Source organism: Trachypithecus francoisi, unplaced genomic scaffold, assembly GCF_009764315.1.
Source record: "Trachypithecus francoisi isolate TF-2019V2 unplaced genomic scaffold, Tfra_2.0 Lachesis_group10, whole genome shotgun sequence".
In the NCBI taxonomy this organism is placed as follows: domain Eukaryota; kingdom Metazoa; phylum Chordata; class Mammalia; order Primates; family Cercopithecidae; genus Trachypithecus; species Trachypithecus francoisi.
Window position 1 is genome coordinate 113,907,004 of NW_022681455.1, and position 19,814 is coordinate 113,926,817.

Below are 19,814 nucleotides of genomic sequence, written 5' to 3' on the forward strand. Positions count from 1 at the left end.
AATGTATGAAACTCCACATTCTCATCAACTCTTGGTCATGTCAGTCTTTTAATTTTAGCCATTCTACTCAGTATAAAGTGGTACCTTATTTTGGTTTTAATTTGCATTTTTCTAATAATGAATGATGTTGAGTCTCTTTTCATGTGCTTTTCCCCATTTTGATGTCTTTTTTTCTGAAGTACATGTTTAAGTCTTTTGCCCATTCTTTATGGGGAGTTTATCATTTTGTTGTTGACTAGCAGTTTTAAAAAATATATTCTTGGCCGGGCGTGGTGGCTCACGCCTGTAATCCCAGCACTTTGGGAGGCTGAGGCGAGTGGATCACGAGCTCAGGAGTTCAAGACCAGCGTGGCCAACATAGTGAAACCCCATCTTTACTAAAACTACAAAAATTAGCTGGGTGTTGTGGCATGCACCTGTAGTCCCAGCTACTCAGGAAGCTGAGGTGGGAGAATCGCTTGAACCAGGGAGGCAGAGGTTGTAGTGAGCCGAGACCAAGCCATTGCACTCCAGCCTGGGTAACAGAGTGAGACTTCATCTCAAAAAAAAAAAAAAAGAAATATATATATTCTTTATATTAAGTCTTTCAGAAATAATTATTGTGAATGTTTTCTCACAGTGAGAAATTAATTTTCTTAATGTCTTTTTATTAGCAGAACAATTTAATTTTGATGAAGTACAGTTTATCCATTTTAATTTTATAGCTAGTGTGTTATTTTTTCCTAAGTTTATTTTCTAAATTTATGTGGCTTTATTGAACTACAGTTGAGTTTTGTATATTGAGCTTTTATCTGCAGACTTTGCTAAATTTACTTCTGACTTGTCTGTAGATCATTTTGGGTTTTGTATATACACAAGCAGGTCATCTGCAAATAATAACAGTTTTTATTTTCTTCAATCCTTATACTCTTCATTTCTTATTCTTTCTTCCACAGGCTAGACATTTAGTATGCTGTGCATTGGAAGTAATGATAGCAAATATCTTTCTCTTGTTCTCAGTCTCAGAAGAGAAGTGCTCAGTATTTCATCATTTAATATGATGTTTGCTATAGGTTTTTAGTGGGTACTCTATCAGGTTAAAAAAATTTCCTTCTATCTCTAGGTTTGTAAGACTTTTAATCTTAAATGGATGTTTAATTTTATCAAATATTCTGCATTTGTTGACAAGATTGTACATTATTTCACCTTTATCCTTCTAATGCGATGATTGATTTTGAAATGCTAAATTCCTGCTGTATTCTGGGATAAACTCAAGTTTTGTATATTGTCATTTTAATAAATCATTGGATTATATTTGCTAATATTTTGTTCAAGAATTTGGTATCCAAATTCATGAGAAAGATTGGCCTATTATTTTCTGTTCGTGTAATGCCCTTGTCAGAACAAAACAAATTGGTCTTGTAAAACAAGTTGGGAATTGTTCTCTCTTTGATTCTCTAGAGAAATTATTTTAAAGATTCATGTTATTTCTTCCTTAAATAATTGAAAATTTTATTCTTCAAGCCATTTGTTTAACCTCACTTTTTAAAATAGGAGCAGCTCTTTAATGATTGGTTCTGTTAAACCTTTTCAATAAACTTTTCCATTTGATCTAAAATCTTAAAATTTTGGCATAAAGTTGTTCAGAACCCTTCCTAATCATTGTTTGCTATAGGATCCTTGGTGATATCTCCTCTTTTCTTATTGGTAATTTGTATCCTCCTCTTTTTTTTTCTTAATCTATATTGTTAGGGCTTTATCAGTTTTTTTAGTTTATTCAAAGAACCAACTCTTAGTTGATTATCTTTATTGTTCACTTCTCAATTTCATTGATTCCTCCTCTTCATTTTTTTAGTCCTACTTTCTTTAGGTTTGATTTGTTATGATTTTTCTAGATCTTAAAAGGGATGCTCAGAGTATTGATGTTCAACCTTTCTTCTTTTATAATACATGCATTTAAGACAATACATTTTCCTCTAAAATTGACTCAATCTTCAGCCCATATGATTTTACATATTTTGTTTTTAACACTTGATTGAAAATATTTTAGAATTTACATTTTTATTTCTTTTTTGATCCATGGGCTATTTAGCAATGCGTTGACTGATATTCAAACATTAGGGAATTTTCTAGGTCTCTTTTTGTTATTGATTTCTTGTTTAATCCTACCAGTGACAGAAAGCAAGTTCTATACGATTTCAGGCCTTGAAATCAGTTGAGACTTACATTACGACCCAAAATATGTTCCATATTGGTAAATATTCCCTGTACACTTGAAGAGGGTTCACCTTCCATAAATGTCAATTCGGTAAAATTTGTTAATAATGATGCCGTTCAGTCTGTATCTTTACTAATCTTTTGTCTCCTTGTTTTATCAGTTATTGGAAGATGTCATTAAAATCCACAACTACAATTTAGGTGTTCCTGTTTTTTGGTGCTAACAATTTTCATTTTATATATTTTGAGGTCATGATACTTGATGTATACACAGGTAGGATTATTGTAACTTCCTGTTGAGTTAACCATTTTGTCATTGTAAAATGTCTCAATCTTTAGTGAGATTTATAACACTAAAGTCTACTCGATCTGATATTTATACAACATAGAAGTTTTTTTTGATTAGTGTGGACATAGCACAATCTGTTCATCCTTTCACTTTCAACTTTCCTCACATTTAAAGTATGACATTTGGAAGCATCACCAATGAGGCTAATTATTAAATCTGGTCTGAAAATATTTGTCTTTTAATTGCACTATTCAGTCATTTTATGTTAAATGCAATTACAGATATATTTGAACCTCCTGTTTGACTATTAAGTAATTATTCCCATTATGGTAAAATTATTAGCTGAATTTCAGCCAAAACCATTGTGTTATTGGTACTGATAGTGGATGAAACTGAAGAAACATATGCCTGCTAATAAATATGGTCAGTGATACATTTTTTTTTCTATCTGGATCTCCATATCTTTGTTGATTTTGCATACATCTTATATCTTATATCCTTGTTGATTTTGCTTATGTTAGTTGCTGAAACTAAGTATCAGAATAAATGTGGCCTTAGAATTATATTTGGGTCACTGTATCACAAGATTTTAAATCAGGAGTTTGGAAAAGAATGAAGCATAGTCAACCCTTTTACTCTTATTAAAATAATTAATTGTTGATAAACATAGTGAATACATTATCTTTAAAATAATTGTTTTTTTCATCTTTATCTCATTCCTTCAAACATTTGAGGGTATTTTAAATATATTTGACATGAGCAATCGAGCAATCTAGCATATGGGTATAATTTATAAATAAACAACTCTACGTATGTTGGGGTGTAATTTCAAAAAGTGCTATTTGGTTGGGTTTTGAGTTCAGCTGATTTAGAGTGCTTATAGATCAATAGAATCAAAACTTGAGTGACGACTTCAGTGATAACCTCATCCAACCCTTAGATTTTACAGATAAACTGAAGCCCTAAGAAATTAAGTGGCTCACCCAAAGTCACAGAACTAATCAGAAGGCCAAATGGAAGCCCAGTTAGAAGCCGGACTCAGCTCTTAACTCCTAGGCGGTGTTCTTTCTTCCGTATGACTATATGTGCATTTTTGCTCTCTTGATCTGCTGCCTTTGAAATGCAGCTGCATTTTCCCAGCCTCCCTGGATCTCAATGTTACTTTTATATAAGTATTTGGAATGACACCTATGCTTACATATATACTGCTGTGCTAAAGGAAAGATAGGATGAAACACAATAAATATTTGTGTATTAAAATTTAATCATTCAGCTGGGCATGGTGGCTCATGCCTGTAATCGGGAGGCCGAGGCAGGCAGATCACAAGGTCAGAAGATTAAGACCATCTTGGCCAACATGGTGTGAAACCCTTGTATTTTTAGTCTCTACTAAAAATACAAAAATTAGCTGGGTGTGATGGCACGTGCCTGTAATCCCAGCTACTTGGGAGGCTGAGGCAGGACAATAGCTTGAACCAGGGAGTCGGAGGTTGCAGTGAGGCAAGATCGTGCCACTACACTCCAGCCTGGCGACAGAGCTAGACTCCATCTCAAAAAAAAAAAAAATTAACCATTCATAGAATAGTTGGTTTCTACCCCCTGAGGTTCTGATGTCGCCTTTGGTGAATGAATAAAGTCATATTCTGAAGATTGCAGAGGTAAACTGTCTTACAGAATTTTTCCTTACATGAAATGCACTGCTACTAAGAATATGCTTTCAATCTTTATTGTGGATTATTAATGACCAGAATCCATAACCTTCCATTACTGAAAAATGCTAATAACTGCCTAAACACAATTAATCATGAAGCTTTTCCAAGCAGCCATGATCATTGGCTTTTCATTTCATCAAATAAGCATCTGATTGAACTTTCTGCAGCTGTTTGAAATATGAATTTATTTGGGGAAGGAAATTTAACAGGGGCTGTTGATGAGTCTTTTCTTTATAATTCCTAAAACAATGTTCTAGAAGAAGCAGCATTGACACTCCTCAGCAGGAAGTACTCAATCACATTCCTAACAATGGCATTTGTTTCTTCCATTTCTGGCCCTCCGCTGGATATATTCTTGATTAAATGAAGCTAGGAGATTTCTTTGCTTTTTCTGACAACCAGAGTTTGAACCAGTGCTTGAGCAATTAAGGAGATTGAGTATAAAGTTTTAGCAGTATCTAATATTTTACCCATTAATGTTTTCCTGAACCAGAATTCTCCCCTCCTTTCTCTTTTCCTCTTTCTCCCTGTGTGTGCCTGCGTATAGTAAAATCAAGTTTGTTTAGGCAGTTGATTTTACCTGAGAAATGATTTAGTTATCTTTTTTATTATAGAATTGAGAAAGAACTGATGTAAGGTGATACCTTTTATAAACTCATCCCTCCAGAAGAGATTAAAAATACAATTACACAAGGTTACATTGATAACAAAACCAAGCCAAAACTAATCCAAAACCGAACAAATAAGTGGAAGTATCATTTGACTCTGAAGAGACAAACAAATGGTTAATTGTTTAAGTTTTGCACTTTTCAACTGAGTCTTGAGAAACTCAATATAATCACAGGGTTCAAGGAGATACTACTATTCAGAACAGCATTTCAAAAAAGACATTTGAACAAAATTTAAAAAAAGAAAAAGAAAAAAGACATTTGTATTGACACTTTGGTTACTAGAATGAGTACCACAAATAGTAGTGTAGGGGGTTTCTTCTTCAGTGCCTGGTGAGGTTGCTCTTCTCACTTTAGAAGTGACATTAACCATTGGCATACTCAGGAAATAGAGATGATGCACGTATTCAGCATTTTTAAAAGTATTATGTCTCTTACTAAAGAGGAGATACTTTAGGAGTCAGAAGTTGGCAAGTAACCTTTTTCCCCAAAGGTGTGATGATGTGTTACTATTAAATATACACACAGTCATAATATTAGTGCTTCACACGGCAGCTTTATAGTAATTTACATATTTTACTCTAGTAAGCTTTCTAAAACTATAAAGAATTTTTCTTTTTTTCCTCATAAAGGCCAATAGAGGCATACCAAAATATAATATAGTCAGTAATTGAGTGTGATGTTGCTACTTTGCAGTTAAAATGGCTAAATAATGTCTATCTGAATCTATTAATATCTATGTAAACTTACCCACATCAACTTTGTTTCAATGGTGGGATTATTGTTAATTATAAATGTGTGCTGTTATAACTAGAAAATCTAGCCAAACATAGGTATTGTAAAAGAAGCAAATGTTTTAACATGGCTTTAGAAGCAATGGAAACATTACTTGACCTTGTTTTGTTTCTTATTCCATAGCTTAGGATAGGGAGTAGCAGAAGTTAAGACACTCAGATTGTCAGGGATTTAAATGTTTAGGGAAGTGAGATAAGGTTTCCATAAGTTCATAGCAAGTGAAGATTTGCAAATTACCAGGTGTTAGTATTTAAAGGGACATTTCTTTAATTCCCTTCATTTTAGTGATAAGTAAACTGAAGCCCAGAGACGTTAAATGACTTTACAGCTCGCTAAAGCTGGAATTTGAACCCAGGTCTTCGGGACCCCCTGAGACCAGTACACTTTCTGCATCTCACACTGCCTTCTGTGCAGATTCAGAATACCGGTTTTGGCATTACCACTGACAGTCAGCAATGTGTATCTACGTGTTTAAATCTTCAAAACAACACTGAATGAAAAAAGCAAGTTGGAGAATTATATGTACAGTATGATACCATTTATTGTTACGTAAGTGTTGCTTAAGTTTCCCGAACAAAGAGCACTTCCAAAGAAGTTTGGTTCAGCAATGCCCTACCATAGTGAATTTGACCCTGTTGTGACCAAGTGATGAAAAAACTTTCCATCAACTTGTTAGTTCCCTAGAAAATCTGTGGTTCCACTCATATATTTAATTTAGTGTCCTCAGTTGTCTGAGAGTACTGAAACCACAGTATGAAGTGTATTGTGTATATAGTTAGCTTCACATTCATTTTTGTAAAATTAGTTTTGTTCATATTTATTTTCACTTGATTGATGGTAGCAAAACTGGCAAGAGATAAATGAGACCTTCCACAAAATATATCTGTACTGTGATGTAATAAAAGATTGTTCCTAAGCCCATCTACGATGACTGCAGCACGCAACAGAAACCAAAAAGGTACCAGTGCGGGAACAGGTCCTCCAAGGACACAAAAAATGCTAATGTTGAGGAACAACTTCCCCATCCATTCCTGGAGACATGACACCACTTCCATCCTGTCAGTCTTCAAAGTAGCTAAGAGTTGGGGAGCCTTTTTAAGGTTGTCTCTATAAAAGTAAGTAGTATAAAAACCAAGTACTTCAACAGCTTTGGAGATAAGAGAAGAGTTATTGCTTCCTTCGCTTTGTGGAGCTGATGAGTTTTGGAAGATAGTGGTGAAAAAAATCAATATTAGATGGTTCTTGAAAAAAATAATAACTTTTGCTATATTTCTAGGAAGGAAGATTTTTGCAGTGAGCAGCTCAAATTAATGACATTAGTCTCTCTGACCCCTAGGTTGCGTGAAATAAGCCCTTGGATCTTTTATTCCCTTTGATTAATTTTTTAAACAATTACATATTTCAGATAACCACAAAAGCACAGAGAATAATATAATCAACACCTGTTATATTTAACACATCTCAACCTTTTGCCATACACATTTCTTTCTAGAGGTTTTATTTATTTATTTTTGGATAATCAAACTGATTACAGACCTGAAGCCACTTTGTTACCTTTTTCTGATCTAATTCCCCTGTCTTGCTCCTCAGAGGAGCTTTATTGGATGCGTTTTAATACTATTCCTACATATTTACTTATCCATAAACAATATATAGTATTGTCTCGAGCAGTTTTAAAGTTCACATAAATGGTATCATACTGTACATACGATTCTCCAACTTGCTTTTTTCATTCAATGTTGTTTTAAATATTTTAACATGTAGATACACATTGCTCTGATTCATTTTAATGAATGTACCACATTCCAGTATGTGAACATTGAAGATGTAACTTCTTTGCTATTACAAACAGTGCTGCATTGAGCAGCTTTGTACAGTGTCTTCTTGGGCAGCTGTGTGAGATTTTCCTTTAGGATAAATACCTACAGGTGCAATTGCTGGGGTATAGGGCAAAATTATCCTGAGCTTTACGGGATACTAGATTGGCTTGTCAAGTTGTTGTGGCAATTTATACTTTCATCAGAAGTATACAAAAATTCTTTTTCCATATTGTCAATATATTGCTAAAAGGATATCATAAAACTGTTTGGTTTTTGTTAATTTGATGGTCATGAGATGATATTTTATTTTATATTTCTTTTATTACTAGTGCTATCTTGCAGCTGTACATGTTTCTTGGAGGTCCTATATCCTTTTTATATTCAAGTTTTTGGATGGGTCATGTATTTATTTCTTTTGAATGAATTTGTTTTTTATTTTTAGATAATCAAATTTCTTAGTTTTTTAGAGGGATCTGGATTTTGAGTCATAGTTAGAAAACTTTCCCCTCTCTGAAGTTATGAAGAAATTCTCATTTATATCATTTTATATATATGGCTTTATATTGAACATTTAAATATTTGACTCACTTGACATTTATTCTGATATAAGATATGAGGTATGTTTTTTCATATGGCTATGAAGTTGTCCTAACAAATTTTTTTTTTTTTTACGAAGTCTGTCTTTATACCAATGATTTGAGATACTATCTTTATAATATACTAAATTTCAGTGTACATTTGGGTCTGTTTTGGCTTCATTCTATTCCATTGATCTCTCTTTCTTCATGCACTGCTACCATGCTATTAATATTTTAATTACTGAGACTTTACTATATTTTAATTCTATCAATCCCTGTTTTATAGATGTTTTTAAAATGCATTTTGAATTTTGTCAAATTCATTTTCAGCATCAGTGAAGATCATATCATTTTGTTCCTTAGATCTACTGCGACATAAACAGATTTCTAGTAGTGGGACATTATTGTGTTTCTGGAATAAATTCCACTTGGTTATGAAGTATCATTCCTTTAATGTGCTGACATATTATGATTAGCCATTTTTATTCAGAAATTTTACATTGTTATTCAGAAGTGCAGTTGGCCTATAGATTGGCCTATATCATTGTTATATCTTTATCAGATTTTAATAACAGTGTTATATGGAAAAATACAGTGTTGGAAATTAAGAACTAATTGTATGACTTTAGCAGCAAAATAGATACTGCAAAAGATAGGATTAGTGAACCGGAAGACAGATCAATAGAAAATACCCAAATGGAAGTACAGAGAGAAATAGGAAAGAATGGAGAAAAAATAGAACAGAAAGAAAAAGCCAAGTGAGACACAGTCAAAAGGTCAAAATACATGTAACTGGAGTCTCAAAAGTAGTCGAGGAAGAATGGGGTCAAAAATATTTTAAGCAATAATGGCTGAGAATTTTCCAGAAGTGATGCATGACTTTAATCCAGAGGTTTACAAACACTTAGCAAGCCTGTGGTGGTACAAGTACAAAGAAAACCAAACGTAGGCATATTATGGTTAAATGGCTGAAATTTAAAGCAAAGAGAGCATTATAAAAGTACCCAGAGAAAAAAGACATGTTACCTTAACAGGAACACTGAGAATACTGATGGCAGAATTTTCTGCTGAAGTTATGGAAGCTGGAAGACAGTCAGATGGCATTGTTGAAGTGCTGAACGAAAACAATGCTAATTTATGCCACTGAAAGTGTCCTTAAAAAGTGAAGACAAAAGAAAGATATTTGCAGACAAAAAAAAAAAAAAAAGCTGGAAAATTTGTGTAGAACTCTTGAATGGCATTGTTTTCACTTTTGTATCATTCCATTATTTTTTGGTTTCCATTGTTTCAGTTCAAAAGTTAGGTGTAATTCCAAGTGTGGATCCTTTAATAATAATGTTTTTTTTTTCCCCCCCTCTGGCTGCTTTCAGGATTTTTTCTTTGTCTTTGGTTTTCTTCAGTTTCAGTGCAATATATTTAAGTCTGATTTTTTAAAAAATTATCCCATCTGACTTTCACTGGCCTTTTGAACTGTGAACTGATGTCTTTAATTCCAAACAAAATTATTAGCCATCATCTTTTGAAATACGGTCTTTGCTTCATTATCTCTTTCCTCTCCTTCTGAGTGTTTCCAATTCAATACTTTTAGACCTTCTCACTTTATCTTCCTTGTATCTTATCCACTGTATTTTTTCTTTTTTTATTTCTTTATATTGCCTTTTGTATTTTCTGAACTACCTCCCATTTCACTAATTTGTCATATAGATAATAAAATTATTTTATTAAATGTATATTTTGAGTTTTTTATAGTTTAGACTATTTTATTTCTATAAGTCCTCTAGAGTGTGACTTTTTTCAAATTTTTAAAAGATCTTATTGATTTTCTGTTTTCTACATATGGCTTCAAACTAATCCATTTGTTTCTTTAAACATACTATGTATAGGTTCATAGTTTCTACCTGATGATTCCTACTATCTGATATTTTGGGGGCCTATTTCCATTTTTCTTTTATCTGCTGGTTCCAACACATGGAGTTTTATTTCCTTGCATTGCATCATTATGTTTTGGTTATGTGCTTTTTAAACAATGTTGAAAATTTTGAAACTTTGGATGCAAGTACCTTTCCCCACCCCAAAAAATGAGTTTCTTTCACCAAGTGTCTCAGGGCATAACCGGTCAATAATTGTCAAATTCAAGGTTTGAAGTTATTTGCAAGACATAGGCAATTCCAGCATGATATTCAACTCTGAACTAAGGCTAATCTACTTCCAGTTCATCCTCATCTTGAAGGCATAGTTCCTTTTTTTTTCTTTTTTTTTGAGACAGAGTTTTGCTCTTGTTGCCCAGGCTGGAGCGCAATGGCACAATCTTGGCTCACCACAACCTCTGCTTCCCGGGTTCAAGTGATTCTCCTGCCTCAGCCTCCTGAGTAGCTGGGACTACAGGCATGCGCCACCACGCCAAGCTAATTTTGTATTTTTTAGTAGAGATAGGGTTTCTCCATGTGGATCAGTCCGGTCTTGAACTCCTGACCTCAGGTGATCTGCCTGCCTCGGCCTCCCAAAGTGCTGGGATTACATGCATGAGCCACCACAGCCAGCAGAAGGCATAGTTCTTTGAGTATTAGCTTATTTGGAGGAGGGGTTTTCCCTTTGATTTAAGCCAATTAATTTATTAAAGGGTGTTCACCACCATCCATAATTAAGAATATTCCAATTAAAGTAACAATGAGTTTTCACTTGTCAGATTGTTACATTTCACTCAAAGAAAGTTTAAAAGTTGACAAGAGTGCATATCTTTTTTTGGAAAGGATGTACACAAAAATATTGACAGTTCTTACCTCTAAAAATCAGACCTGGAGTTAGGTGAAGGCGAGAAATATATTTTTTAGTTTTGTTGTATTTGCTTTTATAGTACTTGAAATTTCAACTCTCTATATGTTTTTTAAATAAAAATTTTAAAGTCAAATGCCTAGATGCTTACTTTTTCTTTCTTTGGGGAAAGTTTTTTCTGCATCCAAATTTATTGAGCCTAAAGAACATTTAAAATGTATCAAGGGTTGTTGATTTCCTGAATGACTGGTTCATACAATAGTGAATGCAGCAGAAATGTTTGCTAAAAAATAAGATGCAAGTAATGATGCTTTAAAACTTTAGCAACATAAGTCAACAAAACATTTATGGTATTACAATATTTATTTTTTCTATATGATGTCAGAGTAATGTACCTGCTGTCACATTGCAGAGATCAAATCAAATATAGTTTACAGGTTTGCGTCTTCTCGAAAGCTCACTTATGTACTTAGAATCAAGGTAATTGGTGCATCCTGAATAAAGTCAGGGGCTTACATTGCTATACTGAATAAAGATATTCCTAATATTTAAAAATATTTAATTCTAAATACAATTTTTGTCTATTTTTGTTTTCTTTTTATGTAGTCACTATCCAGACATGTCAGGGGTGTGTGTGCGTGTGTGTGTGTGTGTGTGTGTGTGTCTTTTGTTTTGTTTTGTTTTAATTGCTGTTTAGGGATGTGGTTTCTTTTAAATAGTCAGTTTTCTATTTTTGAAGTTACTGAATTTTCCCTTCTGATTGGTGTTCTCAAATGGACTTAAATTCTCTCATGTTGAGCAGCTCTTCTTAAGTATACTTGGTACAAGCATTTTAAGAATGACAAATCAAGCTCATGCATGAGCTAAAGATGAGGCATAGAGTAAAATTCTATAACTCGATTGCCCTCCTGGTCAGGCTGTAGGATTGAAAGCTATTTACAAAGAAGAAAAAGTTTTGGAGTGCCCACAACAACAATGCATATTTTATATATTTATTGCAATGACCAGGCAAGATACCTTGATTTTTCTCTAACTGCACCAAGCATAGTATTTGTTTTCTGATCGTATCTCATCTCTGGACTGATGGGGGTACAGTGGAAAGAATGAAATCCTGATGCTTATACTATTTTGCCTAACTTCATCTTGAAAAAAAGATAGCCTAGGCCTGTCATTTTAGAATAAATCTTGAAGTGTGTTTGTACTTTGTTAATTCCTAGGTGAAAAAGTGTTTGTGTCTCTCTATGGAGCTGCCATAGACATGAATATAAGGCTGGATAAGAATTCCTTGACCATCGAGAAAACCTACATATCTCTGGCCAATAAGCGAACTGTAACCATTCACAACCGCAGTAATATCATTGCCCATTTCCTGTGGAAGGTATTTGCTACCCAGCAAGAAGAGGACAGAGAAAAGTATAGGTCTGTAACAAAAATCACCTATATGCAGTAATTTGAAGCGGGGGGGGAGGGGGATGTAAAACTATTATGTAAAATCAGTGAATTTTGTGCTAATTTTTAGCCAACTCAACCAATGTTACATTTTTCTAACTTGGTTCTGGTGTAAGATCCTCTTTTGAAGCTGCTCATCTGAACAATCTAAGCTGAGCTATGTGGAACAGAATGTCCATCCTGAGTTAATGTAACCTGGTTATAGTTTAGAAGTAATGGAATGCCTAGATTTTGAAGACCAAACCTATCATTCTTAACTATTCTTTCAAAACAAGTCTCCCTGTCTCTATTACTTTTCATAACCCTAACCAGGTTGATCAGCTTTTTCTTTTTCTTTTTTTTTGAGACGGAGTCTCGCACTGTCACCCAGGCTGGTGTGCAGTGGTGTGATCTCAGCTCACTACAACCTCCGCCTCCTAGGTTCAAGCAATTCTCCTGCCTTAGCCTCCTGAGTAGCTAGGATTACAGGCTCCCACCACCACGCCTGGCTAATTTTTTGTATTTTTAGTAGGGACACAGGGTTTCAATGTGTTGGCCAGGCTGATCTCAAGGTCCTTGACCTCATGATCGCCTGCCTTGGCCTCCCAAAGTGTTGAGATTACAAGCGTGAGCCACCACGCCCGGCCACGTTGATCAGCTTTCATAAAGAGTTCGTAAAAATACTCTATTTTGGATTGGCATCAATGCGGAATTTTTTTCAGTGAAAAGATACTTCTAGAAAATATGAAGATTGAGAGAAAAGAAGGGCTTAGATATAATGGCTTTTATATTCTTGGTTTTAGTAGCATTGCTCAGTCCCTGCAAACTATATAATTTAATAATGATTTCTTATTGGTATCTTTAATATTATTATGCTTTTTAAAATGACACGTCAGGCAGTGGAGAAAATTAATAAAATGTAAAATCAAACTGTTGTAGCTAATCTCATCACTGTTAAATTTTGAAGATTTCTTTTTACTGAATCCGTGCTTGCCTCTTTTAAGCTCCATTTTCATTTTTATCTCCTTCCAGCCTCCCTGAATTAACACTTTTGCTGCTTTCATTGGAATTTATTTCAGCCTTTTTTATTTGTCTTTCCATTTTCATTAAAGATTAGCCCTGGGAAGCTTCAAAGCTTTGTTTAAAACCAAGTTCATATGTGATAAAAATAAGTCTTAGGTCCGTGGAAACCAAGGAAGAAGCCCTCCCAGTGTACAGTGCCTAATTGAATCAGAAGCCGCGACAATGACAGGACACAGTGGACCAGAAGCTTTGTCATTCAGACAATGAGCTTTAATCACTGAATCACCACTGTGCCATTTTTTTAAAAATGAGGAAAGAAAAACAACTTATGCCTAAAATCTTCCTCTGGCCTTATGGCACAGAAATATCTGTGGTTTTAAAAGGCACAAGAAAAAGGATCTGCTACTGCTTCCTTTGCCCTGCCTGGTTCCCTGGCTCACATATGCTCACCAGCGATCAAAATGGCCCAACATGCTTGAAGGGAAAGTGGGAAAGGAGATCCAAGTAAAGAAAGTCAAACAGCAAAGTAGTGTTTCAGTATCATTCTTGTCCTATGGACATAAACCTTTGTGGAGAGTGAGTACACATTGTAAGAAGGAAAGCCAGCTTTAATTTCAGCCATGTCTGTGTGTTTGGCTATATGGATAGTGTGTGATTGATGCCATGCCAATACTAAAAAGTATGTAAGGAGGTTAATTTCAGCCCTTAAACTCTAGAAAAATTAAAACCAATGGTTATCAGAGATGCTTAACTATAGGGAATATAATTCAGTCCCAGTGGATGGACATTGATTTTCGTTTTTTTCCCACTTCACCTGACACATCCCTCTCTCTTTAATATTGTCTTTTATTCTTCCCTTTCTCTTGCATCATTTTCTTTTACTGTCTCCCTTGCTCTTTCTATTATTTCTCCTGGTAACTTCTTTGTAACAAGGGGAAAAATATAGGATAGCATTTCTATAACCATGATTGGAAGCCTTTATCATCTAGAATCATGACCCTCTTTTAACCAATAGACTTGAAAAGCAGCTTCACATAAATAAGAATATTACCACTTTCACTCTGGGTGACATACAGGCCCAGAACACCTGTTTCTCCAAACTGTATTGCTTTATCTCTGTAAAGAGTCTACGATGTGCTGCCCCTTCGCTTCCTCCCACCTCTCTCCTGAGTGCCAGGAGCTCAGCCAAGAGGGAAAAAGGATACCAGTCATGCTGATCTCTTGTCACACCAGGGTGGCACTTCTTGCTCTTCTCTCCATTGTTCCTCGATACAGCCCCAAGCATAATAATAAGAAAGCAAGCAACTTTCGTATTATAAGCCATGAATTCTTGTCCTTGAAGTAACTGTCATAAAATGCCCAACCTCTTGGAAAGGAAGGCAAGTATAGACAAGTTTGCCCTTTACTAAACATTTAACTCCTGCCTTCTGGACAGGGCAGTGGTGCTCTTGCTGTGAGTGTAGGCCCCTCCTCCTCCATGTCACAAATTCTCAGATTGTGTCCCAGGCCACGCATCAGGGGTCAATAAAGCAGAATGTTCTTTGGTAACTTGCTTATGGGCAGAGGTCCGCCCATCCCTGAAAAGCAGCAGCGAGATCTTTAGCGAATGGGGTGAATCCTCTCTTGAGCACCCCAGCAAGGCCTACAGAGCTGAATCAGACGTTATCCTCTTGATGTCTGACTCTCTTGCTCATGATGGGGTGCACCTTCTTCCTTTGTTCCCCCTCCTTCAACAACCTCTATGGTTAAAAGGTTTAACTTCTGTGTAAACTTTCAGGTCAGATTCAAGAGCCTGCCCACTGTTTTCCTGGCATTTTAACATGGCTTAAAGCGTGTCCTGTGGCATTCATCTCCAGGGGCTGAACGTTGCTCAAAGGTGGCTTCAACAATGCTGATAGCTCTAACAGATACACTCAAGTCCCATTCTAGCCATCAAGGTTTCTTGTCCTCTTGTGGCAAAGACTTGGATATCTCTTCTTCCAGTGGAGGAATTTCAGCCCCAGGAATCCCTATTTGTTTCCGGCAGTTTACTGTTTGGCCTTCCTCCACACCTACCTCAAAGTATCGCTAAAAACTTTAGGACGTTTGTCCAGGTTTGGGGGTAGAAGGTTGTTTCCATGCTACACTCTTGGGCATTGATGTTCCTCCCCCTAGGAAGAAGTTCTGTAATCCCAGCACTTTGGGAGGCCGAGACGGGCAGATCACGAGGTCCGGAGATCGAGACCATCCTGGCTAACACAGTGAAACCCCGTCTCTACTAAAAATACAAAAACTAGCCGGGCGAGGTGGCGGGCGCCTGTAGTCCCAGCTACTCGGGAGGCTGAGGCAGGAGAATGGCCTAAACTCGAGAGGCGGAGCTTGCAGTGAGCTGAGATCCGGCCACTGCACTCCAGCCCGGGCGACAGAGCAAGACTCCGTCTCAAAAAAAAAAAAAAAAAAAAAAGAAGTTCTGTGCTTTAAAAATGTTTTCTTTTTTTCTTTTTTTTTTTTTTTAACTTGAGAATGAGATGTATAGGGACCTCTAAAAGATCACCTTTTAGTTCTTCCTCTTAATGTTTTCCTGGGACTTGCAGAGAAATTAATCTCTTCAGAAATGGAGGCTGCATTCATCCCTCCTTGCTTCCTCAACCTTGTCCTGAGGGATTTTAAAACATTCTGCAAGATTCTTTCATACTCATTCTTATCACGTTCGCTGTATTCGGAGACCTGGCATGGGCTTTAAGGATTTTTGCTCCCCGTTTCCCCAGCAAGGTCACAGCCATTTTCTCAATAGCAGCTGGCTCTAATTCTAGATTTGCTCTGTACAAGAGCTCCTACAATTCTGAATGCAGCCCCCCAGGGTGGTCAGCATGGGTTTATTCTATAATATGCAGATGTAGGAAATGACATGTTTCCTTAGATAAATCAGTTTTAATTGGGCTTTGAGCCTACCACCTGAATCATAATAAACTGAATCTCAGTTATGGTTAGAGGCCCCTTTCTTTCCCTATGGTTTATACAAAAATCTGATTTACATGGTACTGCCAAACAGGGAGAGGATCTCTAGTTCTTCATTTGTAACATCCATTACAGAGTTGCTAACTGTTCAGAGTCACATGGTTCGTTTTCCGTTTGAAGGTGGATGGCTCCATTTGTTCCAGGTCAAGTGTGGACATGGGAGTATTTCTTCCAGCTCTCAAGACCATGGCTCTTGGTTTTTAATCCCCTCAGCCTTCAGTTGGCATCTCTTGTGGGTGGTGAAGGGAGCAGGTTCTTCACCGGAGACACCCGTCTTCCCCATTGACTATTAAAGGTGCTGATAGCTACTAGACCATTTGTAAAATGGGTTAAATCCATGGTTTTACTGAAGAGAGGGCTGGCCTGCTGTTATGCTGTCTGATGAAAGGTCTCCTCATCTATAAAAGAACAAGCTCTGAGTGCAAGAAACCATGACGATCAGCAGGACAAAATGGCAGAACACTAGGACTGAGATCTATGGAAGCCCTTGTTGGAGCCAGGCTACCTGAAGGTGTGGCTATACATCTCCTCCTTGACTCTCAGTCCTGGCTCCAATTCTCCATCAGAGGGCAAAGAGGAAGAACCCAGTACCTGCTTTCCTCCCTTTGCCTTCTACTGGCTCTTATCAATTTGGAGTTTCAACAGCATGGGAGAAGAGCAGCATTTTGGAATTTGTTTTGTTCTCTTTGCTTTCTGGTGCAGGGATTGCATTTCTCATACTCCTCAGTTCATGGAGCATTATCATCCTCATCTTTGGTCCACACAAAGAATTTTATTTATTCTCTTACATCCCCACACCCCACTCCTGTTAATTCCCCCAAAGATACCATTCTAACTTGTTAATGTATCTATCTTTTTGTGTGAATCTGTTCTTTCAAAATGTATATTGTCTTGGGGGAGAGACAGAGAGAAGTCATATTTTGTATTCCATTTTCTCCTTTTTCTCACAAGGCTGTGTGCTTAAGATCCATTCATGTTCCTGTGTGAACATTGTGCCACCCTCACATTTCACCTGTGCGTTCTTCCAGAGGTGGCATCCACAGGCTCATGCCAATGCAGGCATATTAGGCAAACAGGTCAAAATCTTAGTGCCTCAGCCTGAGAATTAATTAACATTTAATTTCTTAAATGACTTGTTTTCTGGTTTAAAAAGAAATACATTGTGCACTAATACAATTTAGAAAATATTAAGACAAGCACAAAGATGAGGGCAAAAGTCCATTCTAATCCTTCCAACTAGGGAAACCACAGTCAATATTTTGGTATGTCTAAATCTGTTTTTTTCCCCTAATAAGTATATATTTTTCTTTTGCTTTTTTATTACAAAAGTGAGATTATTGTATATGTTACATTTTGCCACTTTGTTTTTCACCTTAAAATATTTCAGACATTTGAAAATGATGTTAAATATTCTATTTAATACCACTTTACTAGCTGCTTATTATTGCCTAATATTCCCTGGATTCCTGGGAGGCAGTGTGCATATTGGTTAGCACCAGGGGATTCAAGCCTCCAAAGACCCTGAAGTTCAGGCTATCTTTCAGCTACATGATCCGGGACGAGTTACGTAACCTTTCTAAGCCTCAGTTTCATCATCTATATAGTGGGAATGATGATCATAATGCTAATGGCCCTTCTGGTAGTTATGAGTATTAAATCATATGATGCATGTGAAAAGTTTGACAAGTGCCCAATAAATGTAATGTTTATGATTCCCATTTTTGTTCAACCAGTGCTTCATTATCTTACATCAAATTTACCCACTTGATCTGGTAGCATTCCAGCACTTCAATGGACATCTTTGTAGATGTGTCTTTGTTTATATCCATGATTATTTTTAAGGATCTGTTCCTGCAAGTGGAATTTTTTGGTTTCTAATATAATCTGTAAGTTTTCCAGATCAGTATCAGATAACAAAATATCAAATAAAAAAGAAATGGACTCCTTTCTTTCTGCAAACTGAACTGTCTTTAATTTGCACTGCTGTGCCCAGCAGTGTGGAAGGAATACTGCCAGTCACCTTGGACACTGCCTCCTACTTGGCATTAAAAAATCAAGCACAAGATGCTTTCTTCCTTGGAACCAGAACACACTGAGCCCATTTCTTTGACTTCTTTTTGCAGTGTGACCAAAGCACCCTGAACACATATGTTATTTAAAAAGAGTTATTTGTCAATACTGACAAGAGTTGGAACTGGGACAGGAATTCAGTGATCCTGGACTCCCACTCAGCACTTACGTTGCTAAATAATTTGTCTCTCACCCCTGGTAATACCAGTACATTGATGGGAATGTGGTGGTATGTCCTGGGAGGAGATAAAATTCAGCTGCAAAGTTCAGGAGAAATGTGAACACAGCTCTGGTGGGGGCAATGAGTGGAGGATTGGGGAAAGCTGCTGTTCTCACTTATCAGGACGGATATTAAGAGCAGGAAAGAGAGAGAAAAGGAGGTGCCTTAAGGCATAGCTTGAGCATTTTGTAAGCTTGACAGCTTGGTGATTGCCTATGGTTGACAGAGGGAGAAAACCGGTATGTATGGAGTTGCCAGCTTTGTCCCAGGAACTGCACTAGAGCCTTGATTACATTTAACCCTCAACACATCTTTCTGATGGAGCAGCTTCTATGGTCTCTAGAAGGAGAAGGCACTGAGGCTTAGAGGAATCGGGGAACTCCCAAAGTCACAGAGCTAGTAAACAGATCATAGAATCGATATGCAAACCTAGTCCCTGCTGGCTCCAGGTTCTATTCTCCAGGTAACTAACAGCTAAGAAAGAATTAAAGCTCAGCAAATTTAAAAGGAACAAAATTGTCCTTGCCATGTGAGGGGCAGAATAGATGTTAAATATTTAAAAAGCAGCCTGGAAAACACAATTACCTGAAAGAAAATATTTGTCCAGATACACATAGGGGCTCAGGAGTAAAGCAATGAGTATTGAATAGGAGAGGAATCCAGGGAGGATCTCTTAAAGAAGGTGGCTGAAGATGAGCAAACGGAGGCTCTGAGAGGTCTGAGGACCGAGTGCAAGGGCAGCAGGTTACAGGCTCAGGGCAAGGAGGGACCACCCCAGCGTGAGGGGTGAGGACAGTTCCAGGAGGAAGGACTGGAGGGAAGCCAGAGTTCTTCATGGGAGTACCCACATGAATCTCACATTGCCTGTTTTCTTTAGGGCCTGTGATGACCTGATCAAAGAGGAGAAGGATGAGACTGATGAGTTTTTTGAAGAGTGCATTACTGATCCTTTACTCCGAGAACGTCTTTCTGTTCTCTCCCAAACCTTTGCGAATCAGAGGAGGCTGGTGCAGGGAGACAGCGTGCTCTTCTTCAATAACATTTTCACTGTGGAGCCCCTGGTGAGCATATAAATAAAAGCTGACCATACAGGAAACATAAGTGGGAGCACAGGGCTTGCTTTGAAAAGAGCGCTCACTTGGGGATTGAGACAGTGAGTTGCAAGAGAGTGAAGAGTCCACCTGAAGAACTTCACCATCACTGTGAGACGTTATATAGACGGTACTGGTAAGAATGTCATGGGACT

At 36.8% G+C, this 19,814-nt stretch overlaps 1 protein-coding gene across 1 annotated transcript in view; it reads left to right on the forward strand.

Annotated features, from left to right (window-relative positions):
• The window catches only part of HYDIN (HYDIN axonemal central pair apparatus protein), a 388,294-nt gene that overhangs the window by 40,416 nt on the left and 328,064 nt on the right, over positions 1–19,814 (forward strand). The window contains 2 exon segments of the mRNA XM_033218949.1: positions 12,048–12,249; positions 19,446–19,629. Coding sequence (XP_033074840.1) covers positions 12,048–12,249; positions 19,446–19,629 — 386 coding nt within the window.